Below are 13,939 nucleotides of genomic sequence, written 5' to 3' on the forward strand. Positions count from 1 at the left end.
GTGCCATCTAAAATTACTTAAAAACGTAACCCCTAAAAACTTTATTGAATTATCTATTGAAATTTCCTGAGTACCATAATATATTTTTGCATCTTATTCTTATAGAATGCTTTGAAAATATTACTACTTTGCTTTTGTCAATACTGACCTCAAGACTAAGATATTGAAAATAAAGCTCCAATTTTTTGAGTGCTACATTTTTTTTTATGGAATAGGAGGACAAACGAGCGTACGGGTCACCTGGTGATAAGTGATCACCGCCGCCCACACTCTCCTGCAACACCAGAGGAATCACAAGAGCGTTGCCGGCCTTTAAGGAAGGTGTACGCGCTTTTCTTGAAGGTACCCATGTCGTATCGTCCCGGAAACACCGCACAAGGAAGCTCATTCCACAGCTTCGTGGTACGCGGAAGAAAGCTCCTTGAAAACCGCACTGTGGAGGACCGCCACACATCCAGATGGTGGGGATGATATCGAATACAAAAATACATTAAGATCTAACACAGCATTTGATAAATTAAGTCCTGAACTATACACTACTAGATCATCAGCAAATTGGAGGTTAGAAACTCTATTACCCAAAACAATATTTATTTGATTTATGTAGATTATAAAGAGCAATGGACCCAAAATTCCGCCCTGCGATACGCCTCAATATGAATATCGAGGACCTATTAATTGGTTATTGACTCTAACAAAAAGTTTACGACCATGCAAGAAATTGAATATCCAACTAACTATTTTTTCAGGGACATTTAAGGATAGAAGAATGGATGATAATTGTTCTAAATCAACATTATTAAATGCTCCTACAACATCCAAAAAAACACCAGCCAATATCTTATTGTCAATCTGGGCACTATGGATGTCAAGACATAAATGCCGTATACTCTCACAAGCAGAACGACCACATCGAAATCCAAATTGATTATTAGGTAAGAGGTTGTTACTTTCAATATAAAATATTAATCTCTGTTTTATTAATTGTACAAAAATTTTACCAACACACGAGCTTAGTGTGATAGGACAATATGAATCAGCTGAACTAGAATCTTTCCCATGCTTTAAAATTGGAATCAGACAGTCTGTTTTCCATTCTTCTGGAATAGTGGAGTTCTTCCATAAGAGATTTAATATTTTTAGAAACTTATTTAAGTTAGAAGAGTTTAGGAGTTTAAACATTTTATAGGAGAGCCAATCCAAACCGCATGCAGAGTCCTTTCTTGATGATAGACCAGCTTTTAATTCTTCAATAGTAAAAGGGGCAATCATAAAAGAGTTGGTGCTATTTAAAGGATGATTATTGTGAATAATTGTCAAATTCGGTACTGTATCTGGAGTATATTTGTGTAAAAAGTTGGATATCCAATTATTGCTAGAGAAACAATTATTATTAGAATATAAGTTCTGAAATTTCCTCATTTTTGTCCAAATCTGTTTCATTGGTGTTAACCTATTTATGGTGGAGCAAAAATCTGTCCAGGATTTACGACGTTCAAGTTTTAATATCCATTTTTTCTTTGCTTGAGCTTGCTTAAAATGAATGTAGTTTTGGATATTGCAATTTGATTTGAATAACAGATAAGCCTGTTTGCAATCTTCTACCACTTTAGTACATTGCCCATTCCACCAGGGAAGTTGTCGCTTTCTTTTAGGTAGATTAGTAACATTGTTACAGTGGTAGTTGGTTTTAGGTACTGAATTTTCTACCGCTCTAAGAATTATGGAACAGAAGTTATTGTAAGACTTCTGTAGATTACAATTATTTATATCAAATTGTTTTAACAAGTCATTTACTAAGTTCTCATATTGGTCCCAATTTACTATTTTCAGATTACTGTGTGGATGAATGTTGGATGGAATTGAAGAAGATTCAGTTTCCGACACTACCATGGAAAATTTTGTGATTGTAGGCAAGTGATAGCTGCCCAAAGAGTCCTGATGAACTTGCCATTCACAGCACAGGAATAATGAAGATGATACTATTGTTAGATCTAGTCCATTTGGTCTCCAAGAATGAGTACCCACTGTAGTTGGTTGATCATTATTTAAGAGCATTAAGTCATTATCGCCCATTACATCCATGATGTCTCTACCTCTAGAATTGGTTCTATTACAACCCCAAATGGTATGGTGAGCATTAAAATCACCAGCAATTATTAGTGGTTTTGGAATACTATGCAACAGTCTATTAAATTTAGATTTGTCAAAGTTAGGTACACTGTTGCCAGGACTATAAAAGCTAACAATTGAGATGTCTTTTTGTTTGTATTTAATTTTGATTGCTACATTTTGCAAGGAGTTATCAGAAAATATTTCTAACTTTTGAAAATAAATGCCATTTCTAACAAAAATTGCTACACCATTGTGATCATTACCACAATCATTTCTTAGTATTGTATAACCTCTGATAGAAAACTGTTTATTTGGTTTAAGCCAAGTTTCTGATATAAGTGCTATGTGTATGTCCTGCTCATAAAGAAGGTTGTGAAGCTCAAGCCTGTTACTCAACAGACTTTGAGCATTCCACTGTACTATGTTAAGTTTGTGACAGTTGAATGTGACACTTTATTTTTAATTTCTATGGTATCTTTAATAGCTGAACTAATTGCGTGTGAGCTAATGCTTTGATTCTGTGTTTTATTTAGTGTAATGACTTTGATTATTGATTCTGTGATTAGGTTCATTGCTGCTGGATTGGATAAAATTAAATTAATGATGTCTTGTGTGTTCTCTGTCTTATTGAGTGATGGAAAGTTTGTTGGATGTTTAAATGATTTATTTATATGATATGTGATAATGGTGTTTTACTTTTATTTTTACTATCCAATATCTTTTTTTGTTTTATAGGGCATTGACGTGATACTGCAAGAGGTTACCTTTACAGTGCACACATACTGCTTTGTCAATAGGTATTAGTACATTCTTTATATGAATGATTTTCAGTGCAGATTGAGCAACGCTGAGCATTCTTACAGAATTTAGCCAAGTGGTCAAACCTAAGGCATCGGAAACACTGCTTAACTGGCGGCACATAAGGTCGCACTGGTAGACGCCACATCTTTAAGTGAACGTAATCTGGGAGTGAAGTAGATGACGCAAAGGTAATAATGACTGCCTGTGTAGGTTGTAATATAAAACCACTATCGGATTTGTTTTTTTTTTCATTATACGCCGAACAGAAATATTTTTTTTTGTACTTGACATAGATTTGAAAACTTTTTTGTTGGACATATCAATGGGTATGGAGGAAATCACTCCAGACAATTCAGTGGCACCAGCTGGGATGGACGCCTTAATATTTTGTTCCCTTAAAAATGTCGTGTTGTCTAGGAATGTATTAGCCAAATTGGGTCGTTCAAACACTACTCCTATCTTATATTTGTTGAGTTTCTTAAGATATTTAATGCCTTTAATGAAACGCGATAAGTAGCTACTAAGAGTAAGCATGTCACGACTACCAAGTGGCTGTTCAGTGACACTCTCTATGAAGACTATAAATTCATGACCGGCACCTGCGTCTTCTGGATATCGGCGACAATAGTCGGCCACCCTATATGGCAAATGAAAGTTTTCGTGGTCTTCCAAAACTGTACGCGAATCTGAGTATTCGCTACTTTCAGAGGTGGAATCTAAAATAGACTCACCTTTATCTCGTTCCGGCTTGGTTTTTTTCCGCCTTTTCGACATCTCTTAGCACAAACCTAAATCACTAAATATATAGACTTTTACTTATACTAAACAAATTAAATGATAAACATATACAAATACTTAGATACTTTTCAAAAATATGAGGATGATATACAATATAATAGAAATATTTAATTTTATAGGTAAAAAGACCGCCCTAAGCAACCAAGAGTTCCCGCGCTTTTTCGTATCACTTTTTATCATTTTCAAAGCACTGGTTTATTATGGCTTTGAGCTTAATTACTATACAAACTATTAGATACTTCAAAAATAAAATAAAATAAATATAATTGTATTATATAAGTACACATTCAAGCAAAATATTAAAAAGGTAGTTAGTTAGTTCTCGTTGCAGGCTTCGTTATGCTCACTCAAATGTCATTGTTTGTGGCGGTGTCGTGGGCTGGACCTCTATCCTAAAATTTGATCGAGGGAACCCGTCGATCGTGAATGGACCCTACTTGCGGGTGCTAGACAATCCTGTCATGGAAAACCCTGATTTGAAGTGTTAAATTTAAGGACTTTTTTATTTATCCCGTCAGTGGCTAAGCTAAGCCGCGCGTTACCTATGCCAATTTCAACGGGCTCGTGTTACAATAAAATTTATTGCTTTTGAAGTGTTTTGGCTTATTTATAAAAACGAACGTCAATGCTTTTGTTATTAAACAAGCTAGCACTTTGTTAGATTACATAAACAATAGATACTGTGTAATTTAAACAAATTTCGTTTAAAGTAGGGCTGTCATGCATTTTTTATGATTTTTTTAGATTTACCTACAGATTACATTTCGATTATTACTAATGAATGTAGAAATTTTTAAATAACTAAAACATACTTCAAAGTTACTAATTAGTCACAGAATAGTTACTAAAACATCATAGATAATACAAAAAAGTATTTTTAAATCGACTGCTACAGATAATTTTTACGGCTGACCGCATTTTGACGGCTTGTCGTATTTTACACAGATAAAGTTGTAAAATTCAATATTCTTACTTTTATAGTCTGTTAAATTACATTGTGTCTGGATTAATCCATCTACTACACTCAATACCCTTGATGTGTTTTTATGATATAATTTTAATTTTTACTATCTTAAGTTGAAAAGTTTAAGTATTTTCTTTGCATCAGTATACTACATTTACTACACATTATATTGTAATATTATAAAGAATGTATGAAGCTGTAAATATTTATACTTACATAAATATTAATAGTTATATATTCCTATAGCTCAACATTTGCAAAGCATTGATGAATATTAAATTAAGTGTAATTTGTTAAGAAACGTGAATTAATATCTTTTCAAATTCTATTTTTTTTAATCAAAATAAGATATGAAATCACAGAAAGTAAAAAAATTACCGCTAAAAAAACCCGCTCTAAAATCGATTGGTGTCGACTATTATTTTAAACTACTGTTTATGGAAAATATGCATTAAAAATGAAAATGATTGTGTAATAGGCCTCACCTATCTACTTAAAAGCTTGCCCTCCTGCTCTATAAAACAGTGCGGGTTGAGAAAATTGCGGCTAAAAGATTATTCAGCCGAATTTCACCTATCGTACTTAATTATTTCCTACGTTTTTGTAGAATATCCTCCTATTTCTTGGAAGGCATTCTGTGCGAGCACTGCTGATTATATGTAGTTCATGAAACAATGCGTTACTGTATGAACACTATGGAATCTGTAGGCACACGTTCAGAGGTTATTTGCTTCGAAATCAAAATGTATTCTTCTCACTGAGAATAGAATTGATGCTGTTATTGCACAAATAAACTTATATCTAATAGGTGTAATGTACCTATTAATAATAATTGTCGAATCTATTGAAAATTATTAGTATGTAAACTAATTTAATCTATTTAGAATAATTAGATTCAACCTTTGTTATTTTCTCCTTAGCTAGGAAATTATTATCAAATACTATGTGGTGTGGCGCATTTGGATCCAGTACATCACTAAATAAGGCAGCCTTATTGAGTTGCGAAAACTATTCACGCTATTTTGTAACTTTACCAGAATCCCAGATCCATAGTTTCCTATGTCTTTGATATGAAAGCGCGGGAACTCTTGGTTGCTTAGGGCGGTCTTTTTACCTATAAAATTAAATATTTCTATTATATTGTATATCATCCTCATATTTTTGAAAAGTATCTAAGTATTTGTATATGTTTATCATTTAATTTGTTTAGTATAAGTAAAAGTCTATATATTTAGTGATTTAGGTTTGTGCTAAGAGATGTCGAAAAGGCGGAAAAAAACCAAGCCGGAACGAGATAAAGGTGAGTCTATTTTAGATTCCACCTCTGAAAGTAGCGAATACTCAGATTCGCGTACAGTTTTGGAAGACCACGAAAACTTTCATTTGCCATATAGGGTGGCCGACTATTGTCGCCGATATCCAGAAGACGCAGGTGCCGGTCATGAATTTATAGTCTTCATAGAGAGTGTCACTGAACAGCCACTTGGTAGTCGTGACATGCTTACTCTTAGTAGCTACTTATCGCGTTTCATTAAAGGCATTAAATATCTTAAGAAACTCAACAAATATAAGATAGGAGTAGTGTTTGAACGACCCAATTTGGCTAATACATTCCTAGACAACACGACATTTTTAAGGGGACAAAATATTAAGGCGTCCATCCCAGCTGGTGCCACTGAATTGTCTGGAGTGGTTTCCTCCATACCCATTGATATGTCCAACAAAAAAATTTTCAAATCTATGTCAAGTACAAAAAAAAATATTTCTGTTCGGCGTATAATGAAAAAAAAAACAAATCCGATAGTGGTTTTATATTACAACCTACACAGGCAGTCATTATTACCTTTGCGTCATCTACTTCACTCCCAGATTACGTTCACTTAAAGATGTGGCGTCTACCAGTGCGACCTTATGTGCCGCCAGTTAAGCAGTGTTTCCGATGCCTTAGGTTTGACCACTTGGCTAAATTCTGTAAGAATGCTCAGCGTTGCTCAATCTGCACTGAAAATCATTCATATAAAGAATGTACTAATACCTATTGACAAAGCAGTATGTGTGCACTGTAAAGGTAACCTCTTGCAGTATCACGTCAATGCCCTATAAAACAAAAAAAGATATTGGATAGTAAAAATAAAAGTAAAACACCATTATCAGATTTATTTAAACATCCAACAAACTTTCCATCACTCAATAAGACAGAGAACACACAAGAAATCATTAATTTAATTTTATCCAATCCAACAGTTAAAACAATTTGATATAAATAATTGTAATCTACAGAAGTCTTACAATAACTTCTGTTCCATAATTCTTAGAGCGGTAGAAAATTCAGTACCTAAAACCAACTACCACTGTAACAATGTTACTAATCTACCTAAAAGAAAGCGACAACTTCCCTGGTGGAATGGGCAATGTACTAAAGTGGTAGAAGATTGCAAACAGGCTTATCTGTTATTCAAATCAAATTGCAATATCCAAAACTACATTCATTTTAAGCAAGCTCAAGCAAAGAAAAATGGATATTAAAACTTGAACGTCGTAAATCCTGGACAGATTTTTGCTCCACCATAAATAGGTTAACACCAATGAAACAGATTTGGACAAAAATGAGGAAATTTAAGAACTTATATTCTAATAATAATTGTTTCTCTAGCAATAATTGGATATCCAACTTTTTACACAAATATACTCCAGATACAGTACCGAATTTGACAATTATTCACAATAATCATCCTTTAAATAGCACCAACTCTTTTATGATTGCCCCTTTTACTATTGAAGAATTAAAAGCTGGTCTATCATCAAGAAAGGACTCTGCATGCGGTTTGGATTGGCTCTCCTATAAAATGTTTAAACTCCTAAACTCTTCTAACTTAAATAAGTTTCTAAAAATATTAAATCTCTTATGGAAGAACTCCACTATTCCAGAAGAATGGAAAACAGTCTGATTCCAATTTTAAAGCATGGGAAAGATTCTAGTTCAGCTGATTCATATTGTCCTATCACACTAAGCTCGTGTTGGTAAAATTTTTGTACAATTAATAAAACAGAGATTAATATTTTATATTGAAAGTAACAACCTCTTACCTAATAATCAATTTGGATTTCGATGTGGTCGTTCTGCTTGTGAGAGTATACGGCATTTATGTCTTGACATCCATAGTGCCCAGTTTGACAATAAGATATTGGCTGGTGTTTTTTTGGATGTTGTAGGAGCATTTAATAATGTTGATTTAGAACAATTATCATCCATTCTTCTATCCTTAAATGTCCCTGAAAAAATAGTTAGTTGGATATTCAATTTCTTGCATGGTCGTAAACTTTTTGTTAGAGTCAATAACCAATTAATAGGTCCTCGATATTCATATAGAGGCGTATCGCAGGGCGGAATTTTGGGTCCATTGCTCTTTATAATCTGCATAAATCAAATAAATATTGTTTTGGGTAATAGAGTTTCTAACCTCCAATTTGCTGATGATCTAGTAGTGTATAGTTCAGGACTTAATTTATCAAATGTTGTGTTAGATCTTAATGTATTTTTGTATTCGATATCATCCCCACTATCTGGATGTGTGGCGGTCCTCCACAGTGCGGTTTTCAAGGAGCTTTCTTCCTCGTACCACGAAGCTGTGGAATGAGCTTCCTTGTGCGGTGTTTCCGGGACGATACGACATGGGTACCTTCAAGAAAAGCGCGTACACCTTCCTTAAAGGCCGGCAACGCTCTTGTGATTCCTCTGGTGTTGCAGGAGAGTGTGGGCGGCGGTGATCACTTAACACCAGGTGACCCGTACGCTCGTTTGTCCTCCTATTCCATAAAAAAAAAATGTAGCACTCAAAAAATTGGAGCTTTATTTTCAATATCTTAGTCTTGAGGTCAGTATTGACAAAAGCAAAGTAGTAATATTTTCAAAGCATTCTATAAGAATAAGATGCAAAAATATATTATGGTACTCAGGAAATTTCAATAGATAATTCAATAAAGTTTTTAGGGGTTACGTTTTTAAGTAATTTTAGATGGCACAAATATGTTGAAATATTAGAAAATCGAGCATTAAAGGCCTGCAATATTCTGAAATCATTAGCTGGTACATATTGGGGTGCAGACCCATGCATCTTGCTAACACTATATAAGTCATTAGCCCGTAGCCATTTTGAGTATGCCTTCTTTTGGTGTGGTGGAGTAATTACAATAGTGAATAAATTAGAAAAAATACAAAATAAATGCTTAAGGATCATAACTGGCGCTTAGTAGACCTAACTACTCCTATTATATCATTACAAGTAGAATGTAATATTCCCCCACTAGCTCTTAGATTCAAATATCTACAAACAAAATTCTTTCTCAAATTAACTTCTATTAATAATCATCCACTCCTATTAAAGATACAGGACTATATTAACCGAACTGACAATAATTCCTACTATCAAGTAGAAGGCATCTCTGATTTGTTACATTTTTCTTGTGATCATAATCTATTTTCTAGTATTCTTTGGCCATGTTATTTAAATTCTTATAATTCAAAATATACACCTATTAAAATAATTATTAATGAATCATTAAAATATAAGGAAGATGTATATAGTATGCTGTCAGAGTGGCAAAATTATAACCAACTTTATACTGATGGATCTAAAAGTAATACTGCTGTCTCTATGCACTATTTTGCACCACAATTTGTCGGTTACGTCTGGGACATTCTCGTAGTGGTGCTCATTTATTTAGGATCGGTGTTTTAGATTCTCCAACTTGTCAATTCTGTAATTTATCCATCCAAACTCTTGATCACATTTTTTTTGACTGTCCCCAATATAATCTTCAAAGATTTACATTGATAGACTGCCTCTTGGATATTTATAAGAATGCTGAAGGCATCCCGCGCTCACTTCAGCAGTTATTGAAAACTTATGACTGCTTCGTGCCGCTTTACAAATTTATAGTTACAACGGCAGGCGAAATTTGAAAATACGGCTTGGCTTTCGACACAATCCCTTACACAGACTGAAACATATTCGTCCATAAATTATTATTGGACTTGTGTTTATAATGTAAATTTTAATGTATAAATGTAAATAGTATATTTGTAGTTATACCTTAAATTAGTTTCATATTATCTTATAATTATTATATTCAACTTATATTCATCATTATTACTTATAATTCATGTATAATATATTTCTTATAACGTATATAAGATTTATATTTTAGTATTATATCATAAAAGTTTATTATTATTAAACCCGCCCGGGGTTTAAGCTTGATCTTCATTGGAACAAGAATATTATCAATAAAAGACTTGGCTTCGGCCTTTCATGCGAACCTATATGTATATGAAGAAAATGAAACATGAAGAACACGAAATACTACTTTTATGTGAAATTGTACTATTTATGTTTGAAGATGAAGATGATATAAAGACTTAGCTTGACTTTGAACAAGCTGTGTAAAGTGAAGACTGAAGAATAGAAAAATAAAAATAAGACTTGGCTGTATGGGCTTTTGACCCCTTTGCCTGTCCAGATGGACGAACAGAACCGAAAGAAAAAAAAAATGTGTTTGATATTCTAATAAAATTGTCATCTAGCATTGACATGAGAGCTGTCATATTGACGTTTTCAGTTTCGTTGTTGTTTTGATTTTTGAAGAACAAATCTGGAAAACAAGCGTCTAATTTTACGCAAAAGTTATCTGAAAACATCTAAGTAATATTAAATTGTTAGTTTTTAAAATTTACTTATTGTCATCAAATATTTGAAAATATGTCGATCGGAGTGCCTATTAAAGTATTACATGAAGCAGAAGGGCATGTAGTGACTTGTGAAACAAATACCGGCGAAGTCTACCGCGGGAAGCTAATAGAAGCCGAAGATAATATGAATTGCCAAATGACCAATGTTACAGTTACTTACCGAGACGGCCGAGTAGGCCAGCTAGAAAACGTATACATCAGGGGATCAAAAATTCGTTATTTAGTTTTGCCTGATATGTTGAAAAATGCACCGATGTTTAAACGACAAGGCAATAAACCTAGCGCTGGCCGTGGTAAAAGTGCTATATTAAGGGCTCAAGGTAGGTTCCAAATCCTAATTCATATTTGTAAGTTTTAGGCCTTAATATTAAAATAGGTATTGACATAATATACAAATTCGTAATATTTATGGGTACTAGATAAAAAACATTGTTAGTTTAATGATTTGTATTAGCTTAGCTTATTATTTACTATAATATGTGTATGTTAACATAAGATATAATTAGAAAAACTACTTAAAACAATATTTCTAAGGATTGTGTTAATAGTGGATTCATACCATATCATTGTATTTAAATTAATGCATAATAAGAAAACATTTTGAAGAGATTTGTTTTAATTGATTTTAAGTTCTAAACTTATTTTTATTATGCCTATCACTTGGCTTAGTCGAGTTACTGTTTTGTGGGGCGATGTATATGCTTTTACAACAAGATCCCAGAAAATGTTTAAAACAAATGGATGTCCCCTACAGCCCAGTGGTGAGTGACCCTGCCTACTGAGCTAGAGGTCCCGGGTTCGAATCCCGGTAGGTGCATTTATATGATGATTATGATTGTTTGTTTCTGAGTCATGGATGTTTATATGTTATGTACCCATAGTACAGGCAATGCCTAGTTTGAGGCAAGATTATTTGTGTAAGTGTGTCAATATTTACTTACAGTAGAGTGTCAATTATCCAAACTAATTGGGGGACGTGGGTGTTCGGAAAACCGGTATTTTCGGATAATCAAACTACCTATTGTATATTGATTCAGCCATACATATTTACATACATACTGTAAATGAAAACCATATTACATTTTACATTATATCTTTAATGATAAATAGGAAATAAACAAAAAAAAAGTGCAGACAATCTTGTAGTAAATCTTGTCTTTACTAATTACAATTAACGCTTAAAAAATCTTGAATCTTCGTCTGCCGAAGCAAACCTACCCGCTTACGAGCGGCTAGATCACATACTTTTTTGAGAACAGATATTTGATACTGGTTGCTCTCGCCCTGTGTTTCAAACCAGGGCAAGACAATATCTAAGCAAGAAAACGCTTCAGCACTAACTATGTTTTCATCTTCATTATCTGAACTTGTAGTTGATGTGGTGCTAGCTGTGGCGTCAGCCTTATTGGTCATCATCAGGTCTAAAATTTCGCTATCCTGCATAATTTGGTACCCGGGATATTCATCGTCCATATCCATCCATTCTTGAACCTGTTCTTCATCACATTCGTGGCAATCGAGATTTTTAGCACATCTATCATATCAGACATATCTTCCTGTTTCTCATTTACACATCCATTTTGAGTATTTTCCCCTATACCCAAGAACTTTATTCCACGCTTTTTTCAGGTTCTGTTCTTTTACACTGTCCCATGCTGCTCCAATCATATAGGACGCGTCTTTTAAATCAATCTTTTTACGTTTTCTTATCAGGCTTTCTTCTCCATCCTCTTCTTTTTCCAAAAGTAACTGAGGGGCGAGTATGGCGCCCGCGAGGCGTGCAAGCCGCTCGCGGGGCGGGGGGGAGCGTTGATCCGCGAGTTACTACTGTTCGGATAAGCGGTCGTTCGGTTGAGCGACGTTCGGATAATCGACGCTTCACTGTATTTATTAGGAAATTCCTAAAAATTTTTATGTGGTTAAGGTTACTATCTATATATATAAAAATGAATTGCTGTTCGTTAGTCTCGCTAAAACTCGAGAACGGCTGGACCGATTTGGAAAATTTAGGTTTTGAATTATTTGTGGAAGTTCAGAGAAGGTTTAAAAGGCGAATAAATAGGAAAATGCTACTAATTTAAATAACACAACAAATTTGTTTTCCTTTGTTGTGTCCATAGTCCATACATAATTTCTATGAGAGAATTTATTGATGCACGGTTTGACAGTTCTCCTGCTAAACAATTTCATTACGACAGCAGGGTGCATAGTTTACGAAGTAATTTTTGATGTTATGATATATTATTGTATTATGTATTGATATACAAATTCATATAAAAACATTATTTTATTTATTATATACAGAACAACTGTAGGGTCAGCTAGTATAACATAAATGACTCTTAATAATACCACAGATTGGGAGCAACCTCTGTGAAGCTATTTAATTTTTTTTTAAAAGCTTTCAATAAATGATTTCACATCCCTCTTGAATAGAAATTTGAAAGTGTTGGCATTGATTATTTTATGATCCTCAAATCATTTGTACATAACAAATGATTTAAGTTTTCTTTAGTGTTAATTCCGAAAATATTTGTGTTTAAACAATTCGACATGTGTTTCGCTTTTACACGAGGCATCCTCAGGACTTGTTGTCTTGCCAAAATCTGGCACGCGACTGAAAACTCGAATCATTTGTATAATTATGGATTTCCGCAAAGTAATGCCTACATCAATAATTTTTTTATTTTTATTTTATGTATCTTATGATTAATGTTTACAATTATTTAAATTATTTCAGTTGCGGGTCGGGGAGGAAGAGGTGGCAGAGGAGGAGGGCATAGAGGGGGGTGGCAGGGCGGCTCTGGTCCATCCCGACGCTAGGATCCACATTTTCTATAACATTATCCTAAGTATTTTAATTGTAATATTGAATAATGTCACTTTAATTACTGGAGGACCGTTATACAATTGTATGTTTTGCAACACACTATTGTCTGAATCTGCCTCAAAAATATTGATATGAATGACAATGATGTGATTTATAGAAAATGTGGGCATTTTGTGTGGTATGGTAAGTGTGTGATTGTATATTGATTTCTTATTAGTGAGAAAACTTAATAAATAAGACAAAATATATAAAATTATTTCATTTATTCCACCATAATGCTGCATTAGTTGCCCTCAATACATTTCCTGAATAGTTTGAAAACTAATTATCAAGCACCTCTAAAACATTAATACTAATATAAATTATTTGATGCTATGTGTGTCTATCACATTCAGTATAGTATTCCACCAATCATCTGTACATATTTTATAATTATCTAAGGTAAAGATATAAAACTTACGAAACCATTTACGTCTCAACAATTTGTTATTTTTTAAAGTGATAACCCTCACTTCTGGGATTAATAACATAAATTAAAATTTGAAAACAAGATTTATGAACAATTTGCTTTATAACAATTACAAAAGTTTTGATTTGAAAGAGTGACATCTCAAGTCAAGTTTCTAATATGCAAATATTGGGGTTGAGCAGACAATCAACTGTAAAATAGATCCTGTAGCCA

General features: G+C 33.5%; 1 protein-coding gene and 2 long non-coding RNA genes across 3 annotated transcripts; 2 read left to right on the forward strand and 1 right to left on the reverse strand.

Moving 5' to 3' along the window:
• The first annotated feature begins 509 nt into the window (after positions 1–509).
• Positions 510–2,035, forward strand: LOC126975798 (uncharacterized). The gene is made up of 3 exons (XR_007731796.1): positions 510–561; positions 750–935; positions 1,834–2,035. It is a non-coding gene; the product is annotated as an uncharacterized LOC126975798 (long non-coding RNA).
• Positions 2,036–6,454: 4,419 nt separating this feature from the next.
• LOC126975800 (uncharacterized) lies at positions 6,455–8,497 on the reverse strand. Its single transcript, XR_007731798.1, has 3 exons — positions 8,140–8,497; positions 7,766–7,951; positions 6,455–6,674 (listed from the first exon to the last, which is right to left on the reverse strand). It is a non-coding gene; the product is annotated as an uncharacterized LOC126975800 (long non-coding RNA).
• Positions 8,498–10,290: 1,793 nt separating this feature from the next.
• LOC126975787 (small nuclear ribonucleoprotein Sm D3) lies at positions 10,291–13,510 on the forward strand. The gene is made up of 2 exons (XM_050823827.1): positions 10,291–10,747; positions 13,168–13,510. The coding sequence occupies exons 1-2, from the start codon at positions 10,438–10,440 to the stop codon at positions 13,248–13,250; spliced, it is 393 nt and encodes a 130-aa protein (XP_050679784.1). The 5' UTR covers positions 10,291–10,437; the 3' UTR covers positions 13,251–13,510.
• The last annotated feature ends 429 nt before the right edge of the window (positions 13,511–13,939 follow it).

The sequence above is a fragment of the Leptidea sinapis genome, chromosome 37, assembly GCF_905404315.1.
Source record: "Leptidea sinapis chromosome 37, ilLepSina1.1, whole genome shotgun sequence".
Taxonomy (NCBI): Eukaryota; Metazoa; Arthropoda; class Insecta; order Lepidoptera; family Pieridae; genus Leptidea; species Leptidea sinapis.

What these genes read in the sequence shown, in the direction of transcription:
- LOC126975787 (XM_050823827.1), top strand. Translation starts at nt 10,438, where the DNA reads ATGTCGATCGGAGTGCCTATTAAAGTATTACATGAAGCAGAAGGGCAT. An exon ending in TGCTATATTAAGGGCTCAAG is followed by an intron (nt 10,748 to 13,167) that starts GTAGGTTCCAAA and finishes AAATTATTTCAG; the next exon opens with TTGCGGGTCGGGGAGGAAGA.